This window comes from Acipenser ruthenus, chromosome 40 (genome assembly GCF_902713425.1).
Source record: "Acipenser ruthenus chromosome 40, fAciRut3.2 maternal haplotype, whole genome shotgun sequence".
In the NCBI taxonomy this organism is placed as follows: domain Eukaryota; kingdom Metazoa; phylum Chordata; class Actinopteri; order Acipenseriformes; family Acipenseridae; genus Acipenser; species Acipenser ruthenus.
This window is the reverse complement of record NC_081228.1, coordinates 2,788,266-2,811,728: the sequence shown is the minus strand read 5'-3', so window position 1 is coordinate 2,811,728 and position 23,463 is coordinate 2,788,266. Positions and strand designations below refer to the sequence as shown.

Sequence of the window (23,463 nt, the reverse complement as noted above, 5' to 3'; positions counted from 1 at the left end):
CGTCCCTGTCTGCAAACCGAGCCCTCCCCCCTCGCTCTGCTCGTTGGTTTGACGTTGGAGTGTGAGGTAGGAGGGTGACGTCAGTGGCATGTGGAAGGTAGTAAAGGGCGTGGAACTGGCGATCGTGGCTCATTCACGCTGGAAAGACGGAGAGAGGGGTGGGGGCAGTGGCACTGGGCTTATTTTAATGAAACGAGTATTATTTTGTACAATAAAAAAGAAAAACTGGAAAATACCGTCTACAATCCAGGAAGGAGCGATAGAAGTACAAGAAGAAAACTATTTATATATATATAAAAAAATCTGATTAAAAAAAACGGATAGTGCTTTATTTATTGTATCATTATATTTTATACTGTAAATTTTTTTTTTTACAAGACGCTTTGCTGGTAAACAAGAAAGCAAGAAGGAACTTAAACAGAAGACTAAAATATTGAAAATAACAGTTTTGTTTCAGATTTGTAGCGGGCTGAAAGTGCAATAAACAGATATACAGCTTTTTTTTTTTACAAGAACGTTTGCATTCCTTAAAAAAAAAAGATTTTAAAGAGGATTTGTTTCTGCAAAAAAAATTGAATAACGAAGAACGTCAAGAAGTTTGGGAGATCTGGTGTAGATCTCTCCGTGTTAATATTGATATATTTATAATTTCTGTAAACTCGGAGGGCTGTGAATTACAGCTGCCATGCCGAGCCTGCGTCAGTCGTACACCGTGACGGTACCAGAGGAGCCCGCAGCCGCTGCGTTCCCGTTCTTCAACCGGGAGCTGCGAAGGAAAAGTTCCTCGGTGTCTGGATCGGTGCTGGTTTCCACGTTCGTGGGTCTCCTCATCAATCAAGCGAAGGTAGGCTTATTGTAATGTCCCGCGGGTGCGGGGTAGTGTTGAGCAACAACGCCATGCCCCCGGCATTTTATTTTATCAAAAAGTGTTCTAGAAATGTCTAAGATTAGCTCGCTTTGGAATATTGCATCGACTCATTGTATTGCGTTTGCACCTGCTTCGCTTGTTTGCAGCCTGTCTCGTGTAGTCATATTATTAAAACCTGTACTACGGCTGCCATGTTGTCGCTGGTAACATCTACTAAAAATTGCACTAATAATTTAAATATAATATTCGTCACGAATGAGCACAGAGCTATCAACGGTGCTTCCAAGTCTGCAGCACAAAATACTATGCCTGCATTTTACTTGAGAGAAAGGCTTATACCATGAACCGAGTTAAACGGGTCAAGGAGCCTTCTCGACCTACTGTCTCATAATCCCTGCTGTCGAGTGCCCGCACTGAGATTCTGCTTGACAGGACGTTGGCAGCCAGCCACCGCAATAACAGCGCGCCTCCACTTTCATACAGAACGGTTCAATAGCTGGTAAGGGTTTTTTTTAATTATTTTTTTTCCAAACTGGATCCTAAAATAATGTATTCAAACAAATAGCTGTATTGTATTGCAGATTTCACATATAAATATGCGTTGACGTTTCTACAAGACCTTTGGGGAGGGGGGGGGGGGGATGTAGATTGTAACCCTCACTCCACCCCTAGTTCTTATTCCCAGAATCCTGGTCCACCCCCCACCCCCACCCACACCCCCCCACCACATACAGAGGCAGCAAGCCACCCACACAGAGCTGCTAACTGCGGGTTGGGACCTGACACATTCCTCAGGTCTGAACTGGACGTTGCCTGGATTCATCCCAGATGCTTCTGAACCCAGGAGAGGGGGTGGGGGAGAGAGAGGGGGGAGAAAGGTGCGCTCAAATACTGACTTGCAAAGATCATGCAAACTCGGAATAAACAGGCTGCCTTTTGTGAAGCATAGTTGACCTTTTCATCAATCTTTCTTTCTTTCTTGAGTTGAACCAGTGAGTTAATGATATCTATGAGTTAATTACCCTTGACCTGAACATCGCTTCTTAGAATTACTGATTCCCAGTCCCTGTATTCATGGCACGGCACTTGAATTCATATTGCAGTCTGAGACCATTACATTGACTCAGGAACTAAGTTATACCAGTTAAGAAATGGAATACATTTGGTGACGAGCATTTCGACTGGAGGCATTGAGGAAGACGTCTAGTGGAAACATTTCTCCGTGAATCTGAGTTTCTTTTAACAGCTTTGTGAAATCTCTTTGCCTTGTGGAATCTCTTCGTGTCTCGACATTTCTTGTGAAGAATGTGTGAAGCACAACGTTGTTCAAGCCATGATGGATCTGAGACAGCTTACATGCACAGGTAGCAGCCAATATCGCAGATCACTGTTTTAAAATACAAATTGCAGTAACATTCGAGTCCACTTGGGGTAAGAGACGGACGCGGAACAGCATTATAATGAATGATAGTGCATTTAAAAATAGCGGAGAAAGTTACACACCCTTGAAGACTATTGAGACTGTGACTCAGAGCCAGGCTGTGGGGGTGGGCATCTGTTACAGGGCTGTCAGTCTCACTCGCTTCTCTGGCTGCTATTTCAGACCATCGTGCCCTAGATACAGTACAGAGCAGGACTTGTATTGATACTTGTGAAAATCTCAGTGGAAACGGCACGCACACACAGACAGTCGCACACGGAGCACACTGGTAGAAGTGTTTTCCTTGTGTGTGTATCTGCGTGGGGATATACACATGCATGTGTATTGTTTAGGTCGTTTCAGGAGATCACTAATCTAGATGCTATTTTCAGTAAGCAGCAACACGGCTGGATCTCAAAGCATTCAAAAAGCCCCCGTCTTCGTAGCGTTTACAATCTACTCTACCTGCCCACTTAAAGCTAAGCCTCAATCTGTATTGAACTCAACGCTGCCAAGAAGCTGCTGTGGTGTAGAACTTTGTAGTGTGGTTACCAGGCAACATCAGAAGCTGTGGATAAGGGGGTGGGGAGGGATCAAAGGTTAAACCCTTTCTAGGTCTCCTCTGCAAAAGTGTTAAAGCTGATCCTATAAATTCCTTTACATATTTAAGTTAGCTTCATCACAGAGCAGCATTCTGTCCTGTCTGCGTAATGCCCACTGTACTCGCAGAGTGTTCCTTTAAGGGCATTTTAGATCATAATAATACTAATGTTAATAATGACCTGCCCTACTCGCTAATCCTTGATTCCATTTCTTTGTAAAGGAAGTGGGAGTGTTGCTTTCGTTTCCTCTCTTGGCTCGGATCCTAGTGTAAGGGAGTGAACTTTGTTGCGAGATCACCAGACACGCAGCAGCCATGAGACAGTTCAACGTTTCTTGCAATGTGTTTATCAGCCTCCAGGATCACAGCTGGAAAAGCCATGGTTCTCTGCTATTCAGTATTTAAACAATTGATGCAGATTTAAAACGGTTTATACAATATACCACAGTAAAAGCGTAATACATCCACACACACATATTTGATGATCAAAAGGCTGCATGCGCTGGTTTCACAGACCCAATTTCACAATTCACATTAGGCAGTCCGAGATTAGTGCTAACCGGGGTGTGTGAAACCAGCCGTGAACTTTGATTCTCTCTGTAGTTGCCTGCTTGGCTCTCCTCCCAGGTAGAGAAAACGTATTTCTCTTGATTGTGGGCATCATCAGTCCTGTGCTCTGTAGTGGTGTGACCTGTCGTGGAAATTTTCATGGAAACTGTACAGTAATCTAATGCCCGCTCTTTGCCAGACAGAGGATAAGTTTATTAAACACCTTGTATAAATAGACATTTGCTCATCTACCACCTCATTCTGGATTTCAGGATGCTGTTAAAACCATCTTCAAAGCAAAGCTTTGAGTTCTGAATTCCGCTGCTCCGTGTCCCTGTTTGGTTGGCTTTCGGTTATTAAATGCACTGAGAATAGCATCTGCATTGTAAGGTAATCAAGCTGACAAAGGAGAAAGGAATAATTTAACAAGGAAAACCTTCTCGGCAGGATATACAATCAAAGCCCCCCTGCTTGGAGCTCAAGAAAATTAATAAGGATTTTTTTCCATAAAAAAAAAAGGAATATTGAAGGACTCCGGATTTTCTTTTTATCCAAAGTTAATTGAACTTTTTTTTTTTAATGCCCTGATGAAACAATCGGAGCAGATGGCAGCTGTTTTAATGACTAAATGCCTCTTTGTGTAATTAGTGTCGCTGGCCACAGAGAGTATTTAGCACTGGTTTTTACATCGAAGCACTTTCGAGAAACGGTTATTAAAGAAGGTTGTGGCGGTGGAGCTCTGTGACGTTGTGGGTTAATGCACTGTAATCCTTTAACTCCTGCAGTTCAGATCCAGGGATAATGCACCAACTGTAATGAATTTGCTGGCACACAGAAGCCGATCCGAGTCCCAAAGCGTACCCCCCACAACGCCCCCGTCTCTGCCTGACCCCAGCACTGGATAGATGGGAGGGAGGTGGTTTAAAATATTGGGGTCGGCTTTTGTGTTTATACATAGGGAGTCTCTTCTGCATACTCACAAATAGACTCTCGTCCACATTAATGTTCTAGTCTTTTAGAAAGACACAACATCCTATAGGGGGTAGATTAAGTATTTTTCGTTTTAAAGTTCAACATGTTTAATCCTAATGTGCTATTTTACATTTGTCTTCCTGCTGAAGTTTTGTTGCTGTACAGCACAGATGGAAATAAGACTCCCATTCACAGCGGCTTGATCCATTCCTGGTTTTACTTTGATTTTAATAGCACACCTGGGCTTGTTACCAATACAGTGTGGCTAATGAAGCACGTAGTAAAACCAGGAGCGGGTGAAACTGCTAGCATTATTATGAACCTTATTTTCATCCCTGCACAGGGACGTCTGTTCTCCGTCCTGCTGCTCCAGTGACTGTCACTGTAATTATTCACTGTCTGTCTTGCCTCGGTGGTGTCCAGTTATTACCTGTGTTCTCCGGATGACGTTGGCTCGCTTTATGGTGATAAATCTGGGAACCTTTCTCCCTGCAGCGCTAGTAAAAAAACAGGCAGCCTTTGCCACGCATGCATTGCTGTGGAATAAATCTTCCCATTGCGTTCTCTGCTCTAATGAATGCTTTTTCTTTTTCTTTATTTCCAGAATTCAAAGAGTGCGCAGGGGCTAGTCGGACTTAGAAACCTGGGAAACACAGTAAGTTTAATCTTGGTTTTAAACACACCCCAGCTCTTCAGAAGTAATGGACGTGTCTTGCATATTCATATCCTGCACGAGCTTCAGTGCAGCAGCTGAATGCTTGTGTGTTCAGTTAATATATACCCTGTAGGCTCAAAGTCTTTTGAAGAGGGTGGGGGGGTGTTTCCAGGCTATGGTTTTGGTGGAAACTTACTAATGATTTTGCAGTTAGTTTTTTTTGTTTTGTTTTTTTAAGAGCATGTCATACTTCCTTTGAGCATCAGAATGTGGAAACCCAGTGTTGTCATAAGTTTCACTTCCCCTTTTTATTTTTAAACATATAAATAGGGGTTGACCAGAAGCAACTCTTTACCGTGTCAGTGCTTCAGGCCACTGTCTCTAAGCACACACGCTCTTCCAAACTTCCCCTTAAAAAGACAGAAGCAAAAAAAAAGACTGTGCCCTACACTGTGTGTAATGTTAGTGAAGCTGCCCTTGCACACAGTGGAACGTACAGATATCTCAATGCAGACCTTACATTGACTCCCAGTAAGTGGAGATTTACTATTCTCAACTCTTGGTGGCAAATGGATCAACCATGAGCAAAACTGAACATTGCCATGCAAATATTTCACTATTTTCTTTTGAGTAGTGCCAAGGCATTGTTCATAAGGGTTAAGATGTGACTGTTGCCCCTTCTCTCTCTCTCTCTCTCCAGTGCTTCATGAACTCAATCCTACAGTGCCTCAGCAACACTCGCGAGCTGCGGGATTACTGCCTGCAGAACCTGCACCGTCGAGACCTCAATAACAGCAGCCGCATGAACTCCGCACTCATGGAGGGTAAGGGACAGGAGCTGGCTCCGAGTCTCAAAAAAGAGAGGGGCCTCATCCACCAAAAGATCAGACGCTTACAGTCACTGAAAATGAAAGTCACTGCGCTTCCTCCTTCTTTAGACTACATGGGCCATCTGTCCGCACTCCTGTTCATTTTACAAAACTAGAACCGTTTTTAAAAATATCTTTAAGGAACAGAGGAAACGCTTTGAAAATGTGATTTGTCTTTTTTTCAACGTCAGGAAGACATTTTCAGCATTAGTAAATGAATCACTATTGAGTGTTTTTTTATAGTTCCATGCTTTTCTCTTTTAAAGTACTTCTAAGTCACAAAGGTGACTTCCAGAACCCTGTAAAGTAACGGAGAGATCTTCAAGTTGTGTTGCTTACTGTTCATTTTAAGAGAAGCGCGCACACACACACACACGCGCGCGCGTGCTACCTATTTCCTGCTTGCTAACTTGTCTGTTTTCTTCTTTCTAAATCCCTGCAGAGTTCTCCAAGCTGATTCAGACGATATGGACGTCTTCTGGCAGTGAAGCCGTCAGTCCCTCCGAATTCAAGACACAGATTCAGAAATACGCCCCGAGATTCGTTGGCTACAAGTAAGTGTAACTAAAAGACGATTTTAAAGAAGTCTCTGTGTTTTGAAAATATATATGCAGGTGGTTCATGTAAAACATTGGTACAGATATTGAAGATGTCATTTATAACCTCCTACTGCTGCAAATATAGCAGGAACAAGCCTGTGTGGCTCTCCAGGGGAAGCTTCTGTCCGCAAAGTTAAATAAATGATTGTGAATCTAAACAAACTGGACAAATAAAGAAATAATATTGACAATTGATTTAACGGCAGGCTGGTCGCTGACTTCCTCTTCCTCTCCCATTCCAGCCAACAGGATGCCCAGGAGTTTCTGAGGTTCTTATTGGACGGTCTCCACAATGAGGTCAACAGGGTCACTGTGCGGCCCCGAGCCATCATGGAGGACTTTGATCACTTGCCGTGAGTGTGTCTTATTACCCAGACAGAGGAATGAGATTACTCCTGCTCTGCTCTCATCTGTCAGCTTATTAAATCCCTGTATTGCTGCAGACCAACCAGGACTCCTATTGATTTAAAGAAAATCAGTCTGACAATGTACTTTTGAAAGATGTTTGCCATTTGTCATGATAGCCTGTTACTGACCATGGTTTGCTATGCTTTTAATATTCTCTAGAACACTGTATACCTCAGTGTGCTTCTCTAAGGTGTCCAATCCCTGACGTGCGTTTATTTTCTTCCTGTATGCAGGGATGACGAGAAAGGGAAAAGAATGTGGAAGAAATATCTAGAGAGGGAAGACAGCCGAGTCGTAGGTGAGTACGTTACCTGAAAGCAGTGTAACGGGGTAGTGTTAATGTTACAAGCATGTCATTGATCAGGGGACTAGAATGTACATCAATACACTAAAACACACACTCTCACTGTTCTCTCGTACAAAGTGAACACATCGACTTCTTTGGCCTGTCTGAAGCTGCAAGCAGGTGACATTAATTGAAGTGCTGAGTGCCTGCCGTACTAAGCTGGCATTTAGCTGAGATGTCTGGCAGTGTGCAGTGCGGCGCTCTGGTATTTTAAATGCAGGCTGCGTTTTTGTTAACACGCCCCTCTCTCTCGCTGCTCTGCAGATCTGTTTGTGGGACAGCTGAAGAGCTCTCTGACGTGCAGCGAGTGTGGTTACTGCTCCACCGTCTTCGACCCCTTCTGGGACCTCTCCCTGCCCATCGCCAAGGTAACTAGAAGCACAGAGTTACCCAGCTCCAGTTCATGGGTTATTATAGAGAAACTGTATTATATGCATTATGTTTAGAGCCTCTTTCTGCAAGAAGAGTAAGCTATGGGGTCTCACAGATTTAAAGAGGAAAGGGTGTCCCATCGGTCTAACCTGAGATGTATTTAAACTGTATCCCCTTTTTAAAGCAAGAGTACACAGCCAGCTAAACAGTGGCATACTATTTTGTGGAATATTTTTGTAAAATGAATTGTTGGATTGTGCCCTGTGCAACATTAACCTTCCTCTTTGACCCCCTTGCAGAAAGGTTACGGAGAGGTGAGCCTGATGGACTGCATGAGACTCTTCACCAAAGAGGATGTGCTGGACGGAGACGAGAAGCCGGTAGGGGCCCGATAAGTGTGTCTCGTTTCATGGTTATTAAGTTTGCAGTGTTTCGGTAGTTTGACTTTGTTTTTGTTTTCTTTCAGACATGCTACAGGTGTAAAGCAAGAAGGAAATGCACGAAGAAGTTCACCATCCAGAAATTACCCAAGATCTTGGTGCTTCGTATCCTTTCTGAGAAACCGGACTTACCTTGTGTGTGTGCATCTCGTTGACTCGTAGACCTCAGATCTCAAACAGCCTTCATCATTACTAATAGCAGTAGCAGCATCTCGGGCTGTAGGTTTCCTTGACTCTTAGACCTCTTCAGATCTCAAACAGCCTTCATCATTACTAATAGCAGTAGCAGCATCTCAGGTTGTAGGTTTCCTTGACTCTTAGACCTCTTCAGATCTCAAACAGCCTTCATCATTACTAATAGCAGTAGCAGCATCTCAGGCTGTAGGTTTCCTTGACTCTTAGGTCTCCTCAGATCTCAAACAGCCTTCATCATTACTAATAGCAGTAGCAGCATCTCAGGTTGTAGGTTTCCTTGACTCTTAGATCTCCTCAGATCTCAAACGCTTCTCCGAGGCCAGGATCAGAACGAGCAAGCTGTCAACGTTTGTTAATTTCCCCCTGAAGGATCTGGACTTGCGGGAGTTTGCCTCTGAGAACAGCAGTGAGTATGCAGGGTATTTCACACCAGGCTCCTGTGGGGATGCAGTGTGCAAAAACATCTGCACAAGGCTAATCTTTTTGCTGAGAATACATCACTTGTTTTTTGATTAACAGTCCTTCCGGAGTAAGTTTGATCTCCAAACCCATGGAGTGGTGATGCACCAGGGAGAAGCAGCAGCACCATTGTACAGCTGATCTCTAGTGCAGTTACAGTGGCATCCCAGCCAGCTGTGTAATGACCTCTTAAATGAAAACTCTGACCTCGCCTCTCCCTCTGTCTCTCTCCACAGTCCATGCTGTCTATAACCTGTACGCAGTCTCCAATCACTCAGGCACCACCATGGGCGGCCACTACACAGCGTACTGCCGGAGCCCTGCCTCGGGAGAGTGGAGCACCTTCAACGACTCCCGGTAAGGTAACATCCATGGTGTCGCACACAGACACATGCATGCAGAAACACACACACACAGCTTGCTCTCTCTCTCTCTCTCTCTCGTGCTGTGAGATTAAGCCTTGTCCACGTGCGCAACAGGAGCGCAATCAGGCAGAGAGCAGTAATCTCAAAGATTTAAATTGAAAAGGGATTGAGAATAAAGAGCTTTGATCCTGCGCTGTGGAACAAAGCCAGCCAGTGAGCTGCTTACATCTGCACAATTCATTAAAGTGCTCTCTCGCTCTCTCTCTCTCGCTCTCTTGTTCCCTCACCCTCCCTCTTTCATTCTGTTTCTCATTCTTGTTCTCCCTCTTTCTCTAGTTCTCTTTCACTCACCTCCCTTCACTGCTATCCGCCACACACACACACACATACACACAAAATGGAGGAGTCAGAATCTGTCCACATCCCCTTTTGTGTTATTAATCACCTCAAGGGTGAGAACACCCTTAGAACAGTTAGAACACCCCGTCGCCCAATCGCCTTTCCCGTAATGGTGAGCTGTTGTCCTTGTGCTCTGATCCTGACGCTTGCCCCTCTTTTTCCTTTCCCACAGAGTAACGCCAATGTCCTCCAGCCAAGTCCGGACGAGCGACGCCTATGTGCTGTTTTACGAACTCTCGAACCCCTCCTCTCGAATGTAACCCCTTGCTTCTGCACAGCCCAAGAAAGAGGGGAAGAAAAAATGAATAATAATAATAATGAGGTAGAGTATCACTCACGTGTGAGTAGCAGGGACTGAAAAACAACCACAAACTAACAAACGAGATGAAAAAACGAGTGGTGGAGCTGACTTTCCTGGACTTGCCAGACAGCCGGCAGGGTTTGAAGCACAGGACCGAGGCGTCGGGCAGTGCTGTTTATCTGGGAAGGAGGAGGAGGAGGAGGAGGAGGAATCCACCAGGAAGCAACAGTTAGAAATGAGACGCTGCGTTTGTAAGGCAATCTGAGAACAGAGGGACAGAAAACCGGACAATCCGTCCAACCTCGTTCAAGAACCCGTCCATACCAGCATTTGCAAAGAGAGTTTTGGCTTTGTTTTTGCTCGGAGTGCTGTTTTGAAGGATGTCTTTACATGTCCTTGGCTCGCAGCAGCAGCAGCAGCTTTCCCCAGGGCTGCTCTGGAGTGGCAGGGGAACAGTGGAACCAGTCCAGCCTCCCACACTATGCACAGCAGCAGCTCTCTCTTATCACACTCTTGCTCAACCTGCGATTTCTGATCATCTCAAAGACTTTTTTTTTTTTTTTTTTCAGCGTCAAATAAAGTTTCTCCCTGCGTCTTTTTAGTGCATCATTACTGTGAATGTCATGGACCTCTATGTAGGCAAGCCTTCGGGCCACTGAAGATGTAGTGACACAGGGGGGGCCCTTCTCTCTCTCTCTCTGTCCCTTTTTAACCAGTTTATCAGTTTGGGGGTTTGGAGGAGAGGGGGGGTGGGTAGCGTGTGTCTGGAGTGTGTGTGTTGAAGTTTTTTTTTTTAATTTGCGCTTAGTCATCTGAAAATGAAACTGAAAGCTGTGAATGAAGGTTCTCCTGTTCACTGTACTGTGCAGAGTTTCTTGGTCTGAACCTTGTCAGATTGTTTGTTGAGCCACTAAGAAACTACTGGCAACAAATACAACGTCTGATTCATACCTTGTTTAAATATAGCATGTCTTTATCCACCAACGCCGTTTGTCATTTGTTGTTAAGCAAGAAACGACTGTCACGTGTTTCTCTTTCTATAAATAAGTGATTCTGAGCCAGATGACTTTGGCTTGCTGCGCAGGGCAGTCTGCAGTATAGTGCTGGTGTAGTTCCACCTCCCATTTATTATTAGTTTATTTAGCAGACGCCTTTATCCAAGGCGACTTACAGAGACTAGGGTGTGTGAACTATGCATCAGCTGCAGAGTCACTTACAAATACGTCTCACCCGAAAGACGGAGCACAAGGAGGTTCAGTGACTTACTCAGGGTCACACAGTGAGTCAGTGGCTGAGGTGGGATTTGAACCAGGGACCTCCTGGTTACAAGCCCTTTTCTTTAACCACTGGACTACACAGCCACCAGACTCCCCTCCCCTAGTCTCTAAGCACAAACATAAGAACCTATTGGTTTGGGGATCACTGTGTAGAAGAGAAAAAAAGGAAATCAAATGTATTGCAAAAAATAAAAAACTCACCTTGCACGCAACCTCGGAACAGACAGGCAGAGACGCTTAACAGTCGTGTGTGTGTGCTTGCGTGTTACCTTCTAGCGTGACCCCAGAACCACATTGCTGTAGACTCAGGTTTGCTAAATGCCCCTGCCCTTTAGTTACCTTTTCCAGAGATCCACAAAGCTCTAAAAACCTGTCCATAATTACTAGATGAGGAAAACATGCACCACCTGTACATGCTGGGTTTGGTCAGACCACACACAGCACAGCACTGAGGAATCGCTTATTCACAGCTCTGAAGACAGAATTGACAGTTTTTGTTCACCTAAAGTTATTTTTTGATTGGAGCGTGTGCGATAGGAACAGATGATGCATTATTGTAAGATGACTTCCTATTGGTTCTTAAAAAAAAATGTCAGTTAAGAGTTTTGAGAAATTACGTTAATACATTTTGTTTAAAAAACATTAATTTATTGTGAACTGTAAATAGAAAGCACAAGATACATCACCCCTTTTAAGTCAGAAAAAAATATTTTTGAAAAAAAACATAACTGCTGTCTTGAATGCAAAATAAATTTTTAAAAAAGGCAAATTAAATTGAATGTGATTCTTCGATTTTGATGGTAGTAATCGCCTTATTAATCTGGTAGTTTAAGAACCATTTATAAAATCTATAAATGTGTTAAGAGAGTTACGGTTTGTTACCATTGTGTTTTAATGACATGACCAGTGTTAGAAAGTATATATAAGGTTTTTAATAAGTGCTCTTAAACACTATTTCTGTACCCTATTATGTACAATTTACATCATCCCTTCTAACACATTTATAGATATTAATGGTTTATAAGTGATCCTTAAACTACATTTGTACCATTCATCTTTAGAACACAATTGAAATGACAGCTCTGCTATTCTGGCAGTGTTGTAAATAGAGATGAGCCAGGACTGTGTGTTACTGTGCTGCACGGTTAGGCTGTGATACAGCTATCATGTCATTCACTCGCTAGCTCGTTCTAGTTTTTCTCATAGAAAGGTGCCTTGAGTGGAGCAGCCTGCCTGCTTGAGTGTGGAATCGCTGCAGTGTTGGAGTCTGAGTGTTTGGGGCTGCATGCTGTCAGTCAGTGTCTGCTCCAGTGTGATGTGTTTCACTGGACTGTACTGGGGAATCCACCCAGCTTGCTTTGGGCTTAGTAGTGCTTCTAAATGTTTACTAGCTCTTGAAGTTAGTAGGAAAGTGAGCCGTTCATTTTCTGGCACCAGCATTTGAAAAGATGTTACTGTTGGATAATGGGGCCTTCCAATTAGATATTGGAAATACTGTTCTGGTCCCTGGCCAGGGAAATACAAGCCAAGCATTAGGATAGAAAATAAAATAAAGTGTAATGTGAAGGTTGTGTGGAGAGTGTAGGAACACGGTTTAATACACACACGAAGCCCGGGCGCTCATCAGTGTGATTGTATGGATAGTAAGACCTCACACTAACCTGTCAGAAGTGCTGGGATACAGAACCATTTACTGGAATCCCAGGATAACCAATCAGCAGGCACACTTGCAAGACAAACACTAGAGAAATACTGGAAGCTTTTATATGTGAGAACTCCCAAGCCGGACGCCCTACAGTATCGCTAACCCTAAAACACGCACTGTTCATATTAGGGATTTTTTTTAATGCAGTCTGTAATAATACAGTTTTTAAATCGTAGTGGATATAAAGTAAGCGCTCTCATTTTAGACAGGCATGCTTTGTGAGCACCCCAGCTGTCATGTTCTTGGGTCCTTTCTCCAAAGTCAACTGGCTGTTTTGCTGTGTGCAGGGAATTCTCTTTCACTGCAGCAGTGCAGAAAAAATATTGAACACAGATCGGAGAGCGCTTCTAATTCCTTGACGCAATAGGGGGGCCCCTGCTGGTGGAATGTGAGAACGCACTTAACTCAAGACCGCAGTGTAATACATTGTGACAGCGCCGTCCAAAGCATCCTCCGCTTAAAACACAAACCTGAAAAGAGATGACGCATTGCACTTGTAATGGACTTGTGATACTTTTAAAAGTGCTTGAACGGGGTGTTCTGCAATGCTGTATTAATACTGTTTAGCTAGCTCAATGAAGAATGTGAAATGTTAACGATTTAACGCACTGGAAAAAAGAAATGTTTACTATGTAAGCAGGGAAAAGATTTTGTACTAGACTAGGACTATATATATATATGTGTGTGTGTGTGTGTGTGTGTGTGTGTGTGTGTGTGAGGATGTATTACAGTACAGACGGGGCTGTACAAGTGAGTGTGTACATAATATATAAATATATATTGTATAATAATTGTTGAGGGAGGCGCTTGTTCCCCCCACACTCACTAGAAATGTGTATTAATTTCTATTCCTTGTAAAACTGAGACTGTTTTAAACGGACTTCTTTTGAATAAACACTCCTGAGTGACCGCTTTGTTTGTGTTCATTTTCTCATTCAATCCCGTGACACATTGCTGCCAACACCGCGGTCCCCACGCCGTAAAGATAGACCCTGCTTATACAAGAGGTCGGGGGGAAAAAACGTTTTTAAAAACCCGTGGTATGTGGCGCACACTTTTGCGAAGAACTGCTATGCATCGCATGACTGGTTCACTGGTTAGGCGAACGACACCACTATCATGTTTTTACACTGGGATTTATAATATCAGAACAGATTCGAGTGTAAAGAAACGAACCGGGGAGTCTGGCCGAAGACCAACAGGACCTGTAGAGACTTGCAGCAAAACAGCTTCAGCCACTTGTTAAAGCGCGATTCAGCAGAGGAAAAGCACGGTGAAATTATACCAGGTCGGGTCAGTTTGCTGTGAACAGGAGTTTATTAACTGCGATCGCTGGCTAACGAAGACTCCTTTTTTCACAGAATATTTATACATGTCTACTAATGTTACTGCACTTGTGTGTCAGTTTATCAGAGCAGCGTGTGCAGGGTTAACCCAGTCCTGCACATTCCCCTGTCTCTGTGACCGTGACGTGTCAGAGCTCCCACCCTCAACACCCCCCTCAGGTGATTCGGATTTATTAAAGGGGTTTAATCCCAGGCACTGCGCGCCGCTAAACATTGCTCTGAAAAGAGTTCTGTCCTGCACCGGGAGCTCTGAAAAAACTCTCTGTTACCCAGAAACATTGCTTCAGACACCAAGAACTGGCTTTTAACTATTAAAAGCACCTGCTAAATATTAATAAAGTATAGTGGGACTCGGTAGAAAAGGGGGTTCGAAGAAGCAGGAGCTGTTTGAAACTTTGGGGCAGAATTTTTCTCGGACTTTAAAATCAGAGGATCTTTTCCAACGGTTTTTTTTTTTTTTTTTTTTTTTTTAAAGAAATAATATACATCTCGGGGATTGCAAGGATCACCGGAGCTCTTTTTTGGGGACCAGCCTCGAGGGTGCTGGAGCAGGGTGGGGTCTCTCTCTGGGATGCCCAGGTTTGCAGCCCCTTGCCTGGGTCACCCGTGCTTCACGATGACAGACTTCTTTGAGATTACTGTTGACCGAAGCCGTCTGGACAGCTCTAAGGTGAGGACGATGCGGAACAGTATGGCACGTGATCTGGAGAGCCAGGGTTTAATGTGCAGTGATGAAATGACTGCCGTTGAGTTTGTGTGTTTTTCTTAATCATCCCTGTTTCTGATTTTTAGATCAATTTTTCTGGGAGTTGTGTAATTTCGATATTATTATTATTATTGAATTGTCCCCAGCAATCAGTAAATCCAGAAACCACGCTACAGTTGTGTTTCTGCTTGCCTGGCTCATCACTTTGTAAAACTGGCATTGATTTTAATATTACCTCACAAATTTGCATTCACTTTGCATAGAACACAGTGCCACCTGGTGGCCTGGTGGTGTTTTTATCAAGATTTGACCACGGTGATGAGCCTGTTGTTATAACCCTTATCAGACAGAATTCTGTAACCCTGCTTTCGAACCAGAGAGAGAAAACGAAGGGACCAAGGAGACAGCCGAAGAGCAGAAATTCGAGACGATCGGACTGCCGCAGAGAGAAGCCGGTAAGCTGTCTGCAATTCTAACCAATGACTGAAACACAAGGTTAAAAGAAACTCTGCAGACTCTCCCTGTGGTGTGCGTGTGTGCTTGTGTTGCAGATCCCGCTGTGCGGAGCCTGTCCCCTGGGCAGTGCTGGGGTCTGTCGTGGGGGCTGGTCCTCACTGCGTCTGTGCTGACCCTTACTCTGGCTGTGGGGCTCGCCCTCATCGTCTTCTTCATCCGTGAGTACAGAGTCCAGCTTAGACAAAGAGCCAGGACAAACATACCCACAACCAAACACACCCACACTGGGAACTACAGCACTAAAATGCATTTGCAACATCAAGAAATGCAGAACCATTTTTGAGATATTAACGAGTTTAGTACAATGTAGCAGTTTAATGGCACATTAGTAGTGTGAAGCTTAATGTCATGATCTATTTAATTATACGGATTATAACATTGTAATAATGCAATTAATTACATAATAGTGATATTAATAACATTATACATTCCATATGCAAAATGTTATTAATAGCATCCTTTATAACCCATTTATTGATGCTCTGAATTCAGTTCTAATGTTTTGTTCTATAACACACAGCGCCACCGGTGGCCATGTGCTGTAATGTTTCTTCTCGTTCCAGAGTTGAAGTACAAACAGCCCCTGGTTGGCGACACCCAGACCCCCCTGCAGAAGGAGGACAGCGGATCGCCTTTTGGAACCCCAGGGGGCGCTGTAATCGACAGGTGGGGTACGACAGCCCCAGCCAGCAGCACTGACCTGGAGGAACCACCAGGGGGCTCCACCTCATCGCCTGGTGAGTTTAAACTGAAACACACAGTGTGGAGTTTCTTCCACAGCGTGCCAAGGGAGATTCAGAATATATCCAGTCAAACTCCCACTACTGAAGACATCGTTAGGAATTAGCCAGGTGTGAACTCGTATGCTTCTGTGCAAACAGACAATTCATTTAACAGTTTGCAATACAATACAATGGGGATCTATAAAGCACTTTCTAGTAACACCTCAAAACCCTGGACAAAGCCTTGTCAAGCAAACAGATTTTTAATCGAGATTTTAAAATTGGCACCAGTGAGGAGTCCCTGATATGTTTCGACCTGTGTAACATAATCTCTAGAGCCAGTATGAATCAAGACCCAGGCAGCAGAATTCATAACCACGTTTAACCTTCCTGGATAGGCACTGCAGATGGTGGCTGTAATACTGAATGCAGGGTGGCCTTAATAGTGACTCTTTACACTGAGGCCAGTAGGAGCAAATCAGTACTGCAAAGAAGTCATTGGTGGGTGGTCTTTACACTGAGGCGACCTCAGAGGCAGGGTCTCCTGTGTTTGTATCCTGCAGTATGTGGGGGGGTCCTGCAAGACGAGGAAGGCTCCTTCAGCTCCCCGAATCACCCTGCTAACTACCCCCCTGACGCCCTGTGCGTGTGGCTGATCCAAGTGCGCCCCGAAGCTGTCCTCCAGCTGCAGGTCACCTCGTTCTCCGTGGAGGGGCAGGCGCCCTGCACCTTCGACTGGCTGGAGCTGCGTGAGGAGGGAGGAGAGAACAGCAAGGACAGCTTCGACTGGCTGGAGCTGCGTGAGGAGGGAGGAGAGAACAGCAAGGACAGCTTCCTTGGCAGGTGAGGTCCACTGGGGACCGGGGGCTGCTTATTCCCCTGCCCGAGTTTACTACAATCAAAGCAAATTGGAATAAAGCATAGTAAAGCCTAGACGAGCATTTTAAAACACAGAGAGGTAAGGCAAACCGTGGTAAACTATGCGTAGTATAACCATTTCAAAATGACTGTGCAAATTCACCGAAACTTTCCAAAGGGCAGAGCTAATGTACTATCCTGTACTTTCCCTTCTTGTTAGATTTTGTGGCAATGTGGCGCCCCCTACCTTCAACACCAACACCAGCCGGATGTGGGTGACCTTCAAATCGGACAGCAGTGTGGCGAGCAGCGGCTTCACCGCGCATTACCACGCCATCGCGCCCAACCACAGTACGTAACTCAAGAGCCGTGCGCTTTGGTCACTTGGTAAAAGAGCCAGCGTCATGCCCAGTGGATTTCCGGGTTGAAACTATCGATCTCTGCAAAGCTAGGAGCAGCAACGTGACTCTGTGCAGCTCCCTTCTCTGTTTTTTTTTTGTTGGAGCTGGGTCTCAATATATAACCCTCCCCATTAACAGGACAGGTCTGCTGTTGCCCCCCAAGTGCAGACAGCTCTGTTTTCTGCTTTTAAAGTGCTGTTCCGTTCTCTCAGAGAGCTGTGGCCGGGAGGAGCATTTCTGTGATGGTGGGCGCTGCTTGCTCACTGGTCTTCTCTGTGATGGCTTCCCTGACTGCCTAGACAGGAGCGACGAATCAAACTGCAGCCACAAGCACAAAGGTGAGAGGTCGTGACCCCTGGAGGGGGGGGGGGGGAAAGAGCAGCACATCTTTATTAAAAATATTATTATTATTGTTGTTGTTGTAGTAATAATAATAATAATATAAATTATATGTTGTTTTTGGATAGCACACAGTGCCACCAGGTGGCCAGTGTTGAAATTGCATCCTAAAGGGAAAGTGTGAATTTTCCCAATTGTTTCTCTCCACAGAGTGCGGGGGTTCCCTGACAGAAGATGAGGGGACTCTGCTCAGCCCCAACCACCCCAAACCCTACCCTCACCAGCAGGTAGGGCTTTCAGTCCAGTAGTATGCAGTGTATTCGAATGGGTTAGATTACTGCACCTCCACTTTTATATGTGTGGCGTTGCTTTTTTTTTAATATAACAAGTATAAACTTTGTATTGATGCTGCTTGATCCTACCTCCTGCTTTCTCGTCCTCACCTCCCCTCCCCTCTTCTCTCCTCTCCTCTCCTCTCCTCTCCCCAGCTGTGTCTTTGGCAGATCTCTGTGTCTCAAGGTCATGTGATCCAGCTGACCTTCCACAACTTCAGCTTGGAGACGCAGGATATTTGTGACTACGACTTTGTGGAGGTCCACGACAGCGCTGGGACTAGCAATCCCAGTGTGATGGGCAGGTAAGGAGGGCACCGGCTGTGCATTACACACTGCACACTACACACTGCACACTTAAATTATGAAACGATTGATTGCAGGTACTGTGGAACCCAGATCCCTCCCGCCCTCATCTCCTCCCGTCACGTGATGACCGTGCTGTTTGTCGCAGACGAAGGCGTGTCGGATAGTGGGTTCTACGCCACGTATAAAGCCATCAACGCCACTGAAAGTGAGTTTCCCACACTAATCCACGCTGCCCTCAGCTGTAACCACCAGACCCCGCTGCCTCCCTCCCTCCCAGTCTCTCATCACTAATTCTTCTCTGTCAGGGACATGCAGCCCAGCCGAGTTCCTGTGTCTGAACGGGGAGTGCCAGGAGCCAGAGTGGGTGTGTGACGGGTGGAATGACTGCTCGGACGGCAGTGACGAGATCGGCTGTGAGAACGCCACCTTCCCCCCCTTCAGTACGGGAAGTGCATTCACCGCTTTACTGCCCTCTGCGCAGAGCACAGTTTACACCATCTGTATCAGAGCTGCCACCAAACCATGAATCAGTCATGCACCGTTAGCTAGCAGACCCTACACACTGCAGAGCAGGTTAGCACAGGGTATTGCCATGCAGATTGTCTGACACTGTCCCTCCCTGTCCATCCTGTCCCCTGCAGGGTCCTCCTGTGAGCCGATCGCGGTGGAGATGTGCCTGGGACTGAGCTACAACCAGACCTCCTTCCCCAACATCTGGCTGAGCATTCCTACCCAGAGCGGAGCCGCCTCGATCCTGCAGCACTACCAGGTTAGTCCAGTGCACAGGCAGGGGCACAGAGAGGCTGGGGGGCATTGCCTGTGTACGCTCTCTTTCTACTTCACCGTGTTCAAAATATCCACCCCACGCAGTGCTATTTAATGATGTATTGGTCAGAAGCTGTACTCCGGTGCTTTTAAAAGGCTGCCCTCTTCTAAGCCTGTGCTCGAGTCCTGCCTGATCGCTCCTCCCTCGCTCTCAGGTGCTGATGGAGCTGCCATGCTACCGCTACCTGCACTTGCTCACCTGCAGCATCTTTGTGCCCAAGTGCACGGGCGACGGGGGGGTGCTGCAGCCCTGCCGCTCGGTGTGCCAGTCTGCGGAGCAGCAGTGCAAGCCCTCCCTGGAAGTGCTGCACGTGGCCTGGCCCTTCAACTGCAACCTGCTCCCTGACTCCCAGGACCCCATCGAATGCGTCAGACCCTAGAGGCTGCAGTGACATCAGCAGCAGCACTGTGGTGTGTGCAGGAATCGATGGGACCGTGTGTAAGCCAACATGTTACACTGTACATACGCTTGAGTCTCAAAACTATTTACTCGAAATCATCATTGGCACAATTTATATCTGAAAGGAAAGAAGACAAACACCTTTTACGATTCTAAAATGAATAAGAAACACTTACAAGTTCATAAGTTCAGATTCTTAGTTGTTTGGTAACTTTATTGGGTGTGTTTCTCCTTTTCTGAAGAAAAAAGTGCTCATGACGGATTGGAATAAATGGCTTTGCAAATGTCATTTTATAAACATGTCATTAATAACTAACTCAATAAAATGAAATACAATGCTGTATAATCTTCTTGATTTATGTATTGTTGATTCATAATATTATTATTGATGAACTCCTGTGCCCTGTGTTATGCACAGCTAGCTCATCAGAGTCAGCACAAATCCACTGCAGTGTGCTTTGTTTTCAGTAATGTTCCAGATGATTTCTGTGGTTGTGTTTTATAGCCACACACTCACAGAGACTCCCCATCAATACACCACAAGCTCCTCTGCAAGCATGTGCTTCTACCAGCAGCAACGCATGCTGTAGATAATAATGATCCTGCTGAAATCCATCCTGCAGTTCTCAGATGGGTTTTAATAACAGGGTCTACACGTTTCTACTGCAAATATTGTATCTTGTAGTACCGTTATACATTTAAAAAATCTAAAATAAGACAGTTATTGCATGTTGCGCTTTCATATCAAGACTCAAAATGAATTAAAAACCAGAGCTGGTCCAGTGAAACAGAGACAGTCCCTTGCATAGGTGCGGTTTTCATCTGGTCTGGTTTGGCGACAGACCGGACCTCTTTGGACCAGGCAGGCTTATATGGAACCCGATCTCTCTGCAAAGGAAACGAAACCCCAAGTGAACTCGGAGTGAATCGTAATCAAACCCTAATCATTAACAAGTGCTGTCTGTATCAGTATCCCTGGAGTCCCAGAGAGGAACTGGGAGAGAGGGAAGCCAGGCCACTAACAACAGGATCGGAGCCAACTAAAACTGCTGAGCCTGCTCTTCTGGACAGGGAGAGAACCTTTTACACACCCTTGCAAAAACAGTCTATACTTCCAGCGCACAATGATAGTATAGTGTATGCTGGGCACACTGAGTGTGGCACCCAGCTTCTGTACAGCATGCAGAGATTCTGCTGAAAAGTCAAAGAGTGTGCTTCATGCAGAGAAGGCATGAAAACTGTCCTGACTGTTTCTGTATCCGCCGTCTAAAATGCAACCCATCGAAACAGACTTAAGACAAAACTGGAAGTCAACATTTTGTCAAAACCATGGCAGCTGAATATCATTTTTTTTTTCAGTCCGTTGCATTCATAAGTTACAAAGGCAGATTTGAACAGATCAGCTATCACTAGGATCCAGTTGGTGCAGTGGGCTAGTTTGCTAGCATGCTATGCATTTCACCTTAGGAGTACTGGGTTCGAATCCTGCTAAATTCTTCCTTCATTTTCCAAGAATTGGTTAATTGACTTTATAGTCAGTGTGAAACACAGCTTTTCCTGTGGGAGCTGGTGGTGCAGTGGGCTAATCCCATGGCCTGCTCTCCCTGAAGACGGCAGTTCAAATCCAGCTCGTGGAGGTGAGTTCCTGAAGGTAAGTAATGATGTTGATTGTGTTTCCACAGGTGGAGGAGGAGAAGACCTGCCTTGCAGAGAGGGGAGGAAGAAGAAGGTGAGGAGGTAGGAGAGGATAGAAAGGGGGGGGGGTCTGGCTCCCCCAGCAGGGAGGAGACTGGAAGGTGGGTGTGTTGCTGCCTGAGAGAAGAGCTTTTTTTGTCTCACATTTTGAATGTTTTAGTAGTACAATGCTAAATTAGAAATATTAGCCTTCATCTCTCCTCTCCAATAGCAACACACCCACCTTACCATCTCCTCCCTGCTGGGGGGGCCAGACCCCCCCCCTTTCTATCCTCTCCTACCTCCTCACCTTCTTCTTCTTCCTCCCCTCTCTGCAAGGCAGGTCTTCTCCTCCTCCACCTGTGGAAACACAATCAACATCATTACTTACCTTCAGGAACTCACCTCCACGAGCTGGATTTGAACCGCCATCTTCAGGGAGAGAAGGCCATGGGATTAGCCCACTGCACCACCAGCTCCCACAGGAAAAGCTGTGTTTCACACTGACTATAAGGTCAATTAACCAATTCTTGGAAAATGAAGGAAGAATTTAGCTGGATTCGAACCCAGTACTCCTAAGGTGAAATGCATAGCATGCTAGCGAACTAGCCCACTGCACCACTTGGATCCATGCGAGAGTCTTACCTCGCATATAAGGTCTTATAGCAACCTCTTTATATTATTATGTTTGAGACCACACCGTCCCATTTTATAAAACAGAGTCTATCAAAAAAGGGCAAAGTCTTAGAAAATGAAATGAAAACACATATCCCTAACATAGGGTTTGAACCCACTAACCTGCGATTCAGAGTCTCCTGCTCTATCAACAGAGCCACTCAGCCAGCTAACTCTCCTGCTTCATGAAACACATTATTACATTTTGTGATGTGGACCTGGGGATAAATTGTGATGAGTAATTGTGATGAGTTTAATTGTGACAAACTGGATTCAAAGGTAAATTAAATAATATTTTTGAAAATGAGGACTTACCACTGGTGGGACATGAACCAACAACCCTGCAAGTCAGAGTCCAATGCTCTACCAACTAAGCCAACCAGAGAGCTGCTTTGCACTCTTGTAAAGTGCCAACCAGTACTTGAATTCATTCTTTGTACAATAAGTAGGGGGCAGGTTGAGACGGGATGAAATTTTCAACACACCAGACAAGGCCTGAACCACAGCTCTGGTGTTTATTTCTCAATGTCTTTATTTTGTTTGTATCTATTAAGCCGAGAACACAAGTGATGTGTCTTAGCCTTGTCCTGGTTGTCATGGCATTTCTTTTGGGCAGAAAAACAATTCGAGAAGTTAGTGAACAAACAAAGATGGTAATTAACGTTGACGGCACACAATTAAGACAGTAAGTTAGAGACTGAAACACATTAAGAGAGTAAGTTAGAGATTGAAGAGAGTAAGTTAGAGATTGAAACACATTAAGACAGTAAGTTAGAGAGATACGATGCCAAACTCTAACAGGAAGTTTACACTTACTAACTATTCAACTGTGTAAATAATAAATCATGAAATAAACATTCTTTTCCTAAGGTACAGGACAGAGGACAGCTGCTGTAAACAGCAACACAAAGCACTGCAGCATTGCTTCCAATGATTCGAAAGCAACACTGTGCAACGTTTGCCGATGACACAGGGAGAAGCCCTCCTCTTTCTTTTGACTTGCACTCTAAAAAACTGATGCTCGGAATTTGGAGTCAAAATCGCGTCACATTTCAATGGGTAAGCTGGCTTTGCATCGCACTGAATGGCCAGGCTATTAGAACGCTCAAGCCAGGCTGACAATGGGAAGCTGTTCTAACAGAATGCCTCTGCCAGATTCAAAGAAGACCCCAGCGTTCCCAGGCTGCATGGTGGTTTTCAGCTGAATTGGGTTTTATAGAACCCCGTCTTTTTCTGTAATCGCAGTTCAGGAAATTGAGGCGGGTCACTTGATGAAAGAGATAATGCAGATTATAATAATCGCAGTTCTACTGGGAAGCGATTATCACCAGACACGTGTCTCTCAAAGGCACCAGTGTCTGCAAAGGGCTGTAGGGTCAGCTGTACTGGATCATGACCTCATCAGAGTGATGTCATAAACTAAGAACAAGGATTGTGTATTGTCAAGTGAGGAATTTATTAAAGCTGCAGTGTCACGTAATATATTCATTACAGCATTAAAACGCACGCACATGTTAAGCTAAATGGACATTATAAATGAACAATGTGAGGTTCCTGACT

The 23,463-nt window shown here is 45.0% G+C and overlaps 2 protein-coding genes across 8 annotated transcripts in view; both read left to right on the top strand.

Moving 5' to 3' along the window:
• Window positions 1–13,709, top strand: part of LOC117397154 (ubiquitin carboxyl-terminal hydrolase 2-like) — a 37,925-nt gene extending 24,216 nt beyond the window's left edge. For 4 of the 5 annotated variants that reach the window (XM_059009944.1, XM_059009945.1, XM_033995735.3 and 1 more), the window contains 11 exons: window positions 5,015–5,065; window positions 5,766–5,889; window positions 6,377–6,488; window positions 6,776–6,886; window positions 7,175–7,239; window positions 7,552–7,655; window positions 7,959–8,039; window positions 8,126–8,204; window positions 8,593–8,700; window positions 8,990–9,110; window positions 9,690–13,709. In XM_059009944.1, coding sequence (XP_058865927.1) covers window positions 5,015–5,065; window positions 5,766–5,889; window positions 6,377–6,488; window positions 6,776–6,886; window positions 7,175–7,239; window positions 7,552–7,655; window positions 7,959–8,039; window positions 8,126–8,204; window positions 8,593–8,700; window positions 8,990–9,110; window positions 9,690–9,777 — 1,044 coding nt within the window. In that variant the 3' untranslated portion in view covers window positions 9,778–13,709. Of the gene's footprint in view, window positions 1–116; window positions 845–5,014; window positions 5,066–5,765; window positions 5,890–6,376; window positions 6,489–6,775; window positions 6,887–7,174; window positions 7,240–7,551; window positions 7,656–7,958; window positions 8,040–8,125; window positions 8,205–8,592; window positions 8,701–8,989; window positions 9,111–9,689 lie in introns of those variants that run through there. The other variant, XM_033995739.3, reaches the window with a different exon arrangement.
• Window positions 13,710–13,943: 234 nt separating this feature from the next.
• Window positions 13,944–21,308, top strand: LOC117397148 (membrane frizzled-related protein). Of its 3 annotated transcripts, none has more exons than XM_033995721.3 (13): window positions 13,945–14,816; window positions 15,199–15,307; window positions 15,404–15,526; window positions 15,932–16,105; window positions 16,654–16,933; window positions 17,169–17,299; window positions 17,562–17,687; window positions 17,899–17,975; window positions 18,177–18,325; window positions 18,404–18,534; window positions 18,635–18,769; window positions 18,971–19,098; window positions 19,310–20,100. In XM_033995721.3, exons 1-13 carry the CDS (start codon window positions 14,718–14,720, stop codon window positions 19,532–19,534), a joined length of 1,887 nt encoding a protein of 628 aa, XP_033851612.3. In that variant the 5' UTR covers window positions 13,945–14,717; the 3' UTR covers window positions 19,535–20,100. The 3 variants fall into 3 exon arrangements, with proteins under 3 accessions (XP_033851613.3, XP_033851612.3, XP_058866244.1); XM_059010261.1 differs by lacking the exon at window positions 19,310–20,100 and adding an exon at window positions 21,237–21,308 and having other exon boundaries at window positions 13,946–14,816; XM_033995722.3 differs by lacking the exon at window positions 15,404–15,526 and having other exon boundaries at window positions 13,944–14,816; window positions 19,310–20,102.
• Window positions 21,309–23,463: the final 2,155 nt, after the last annotated feature.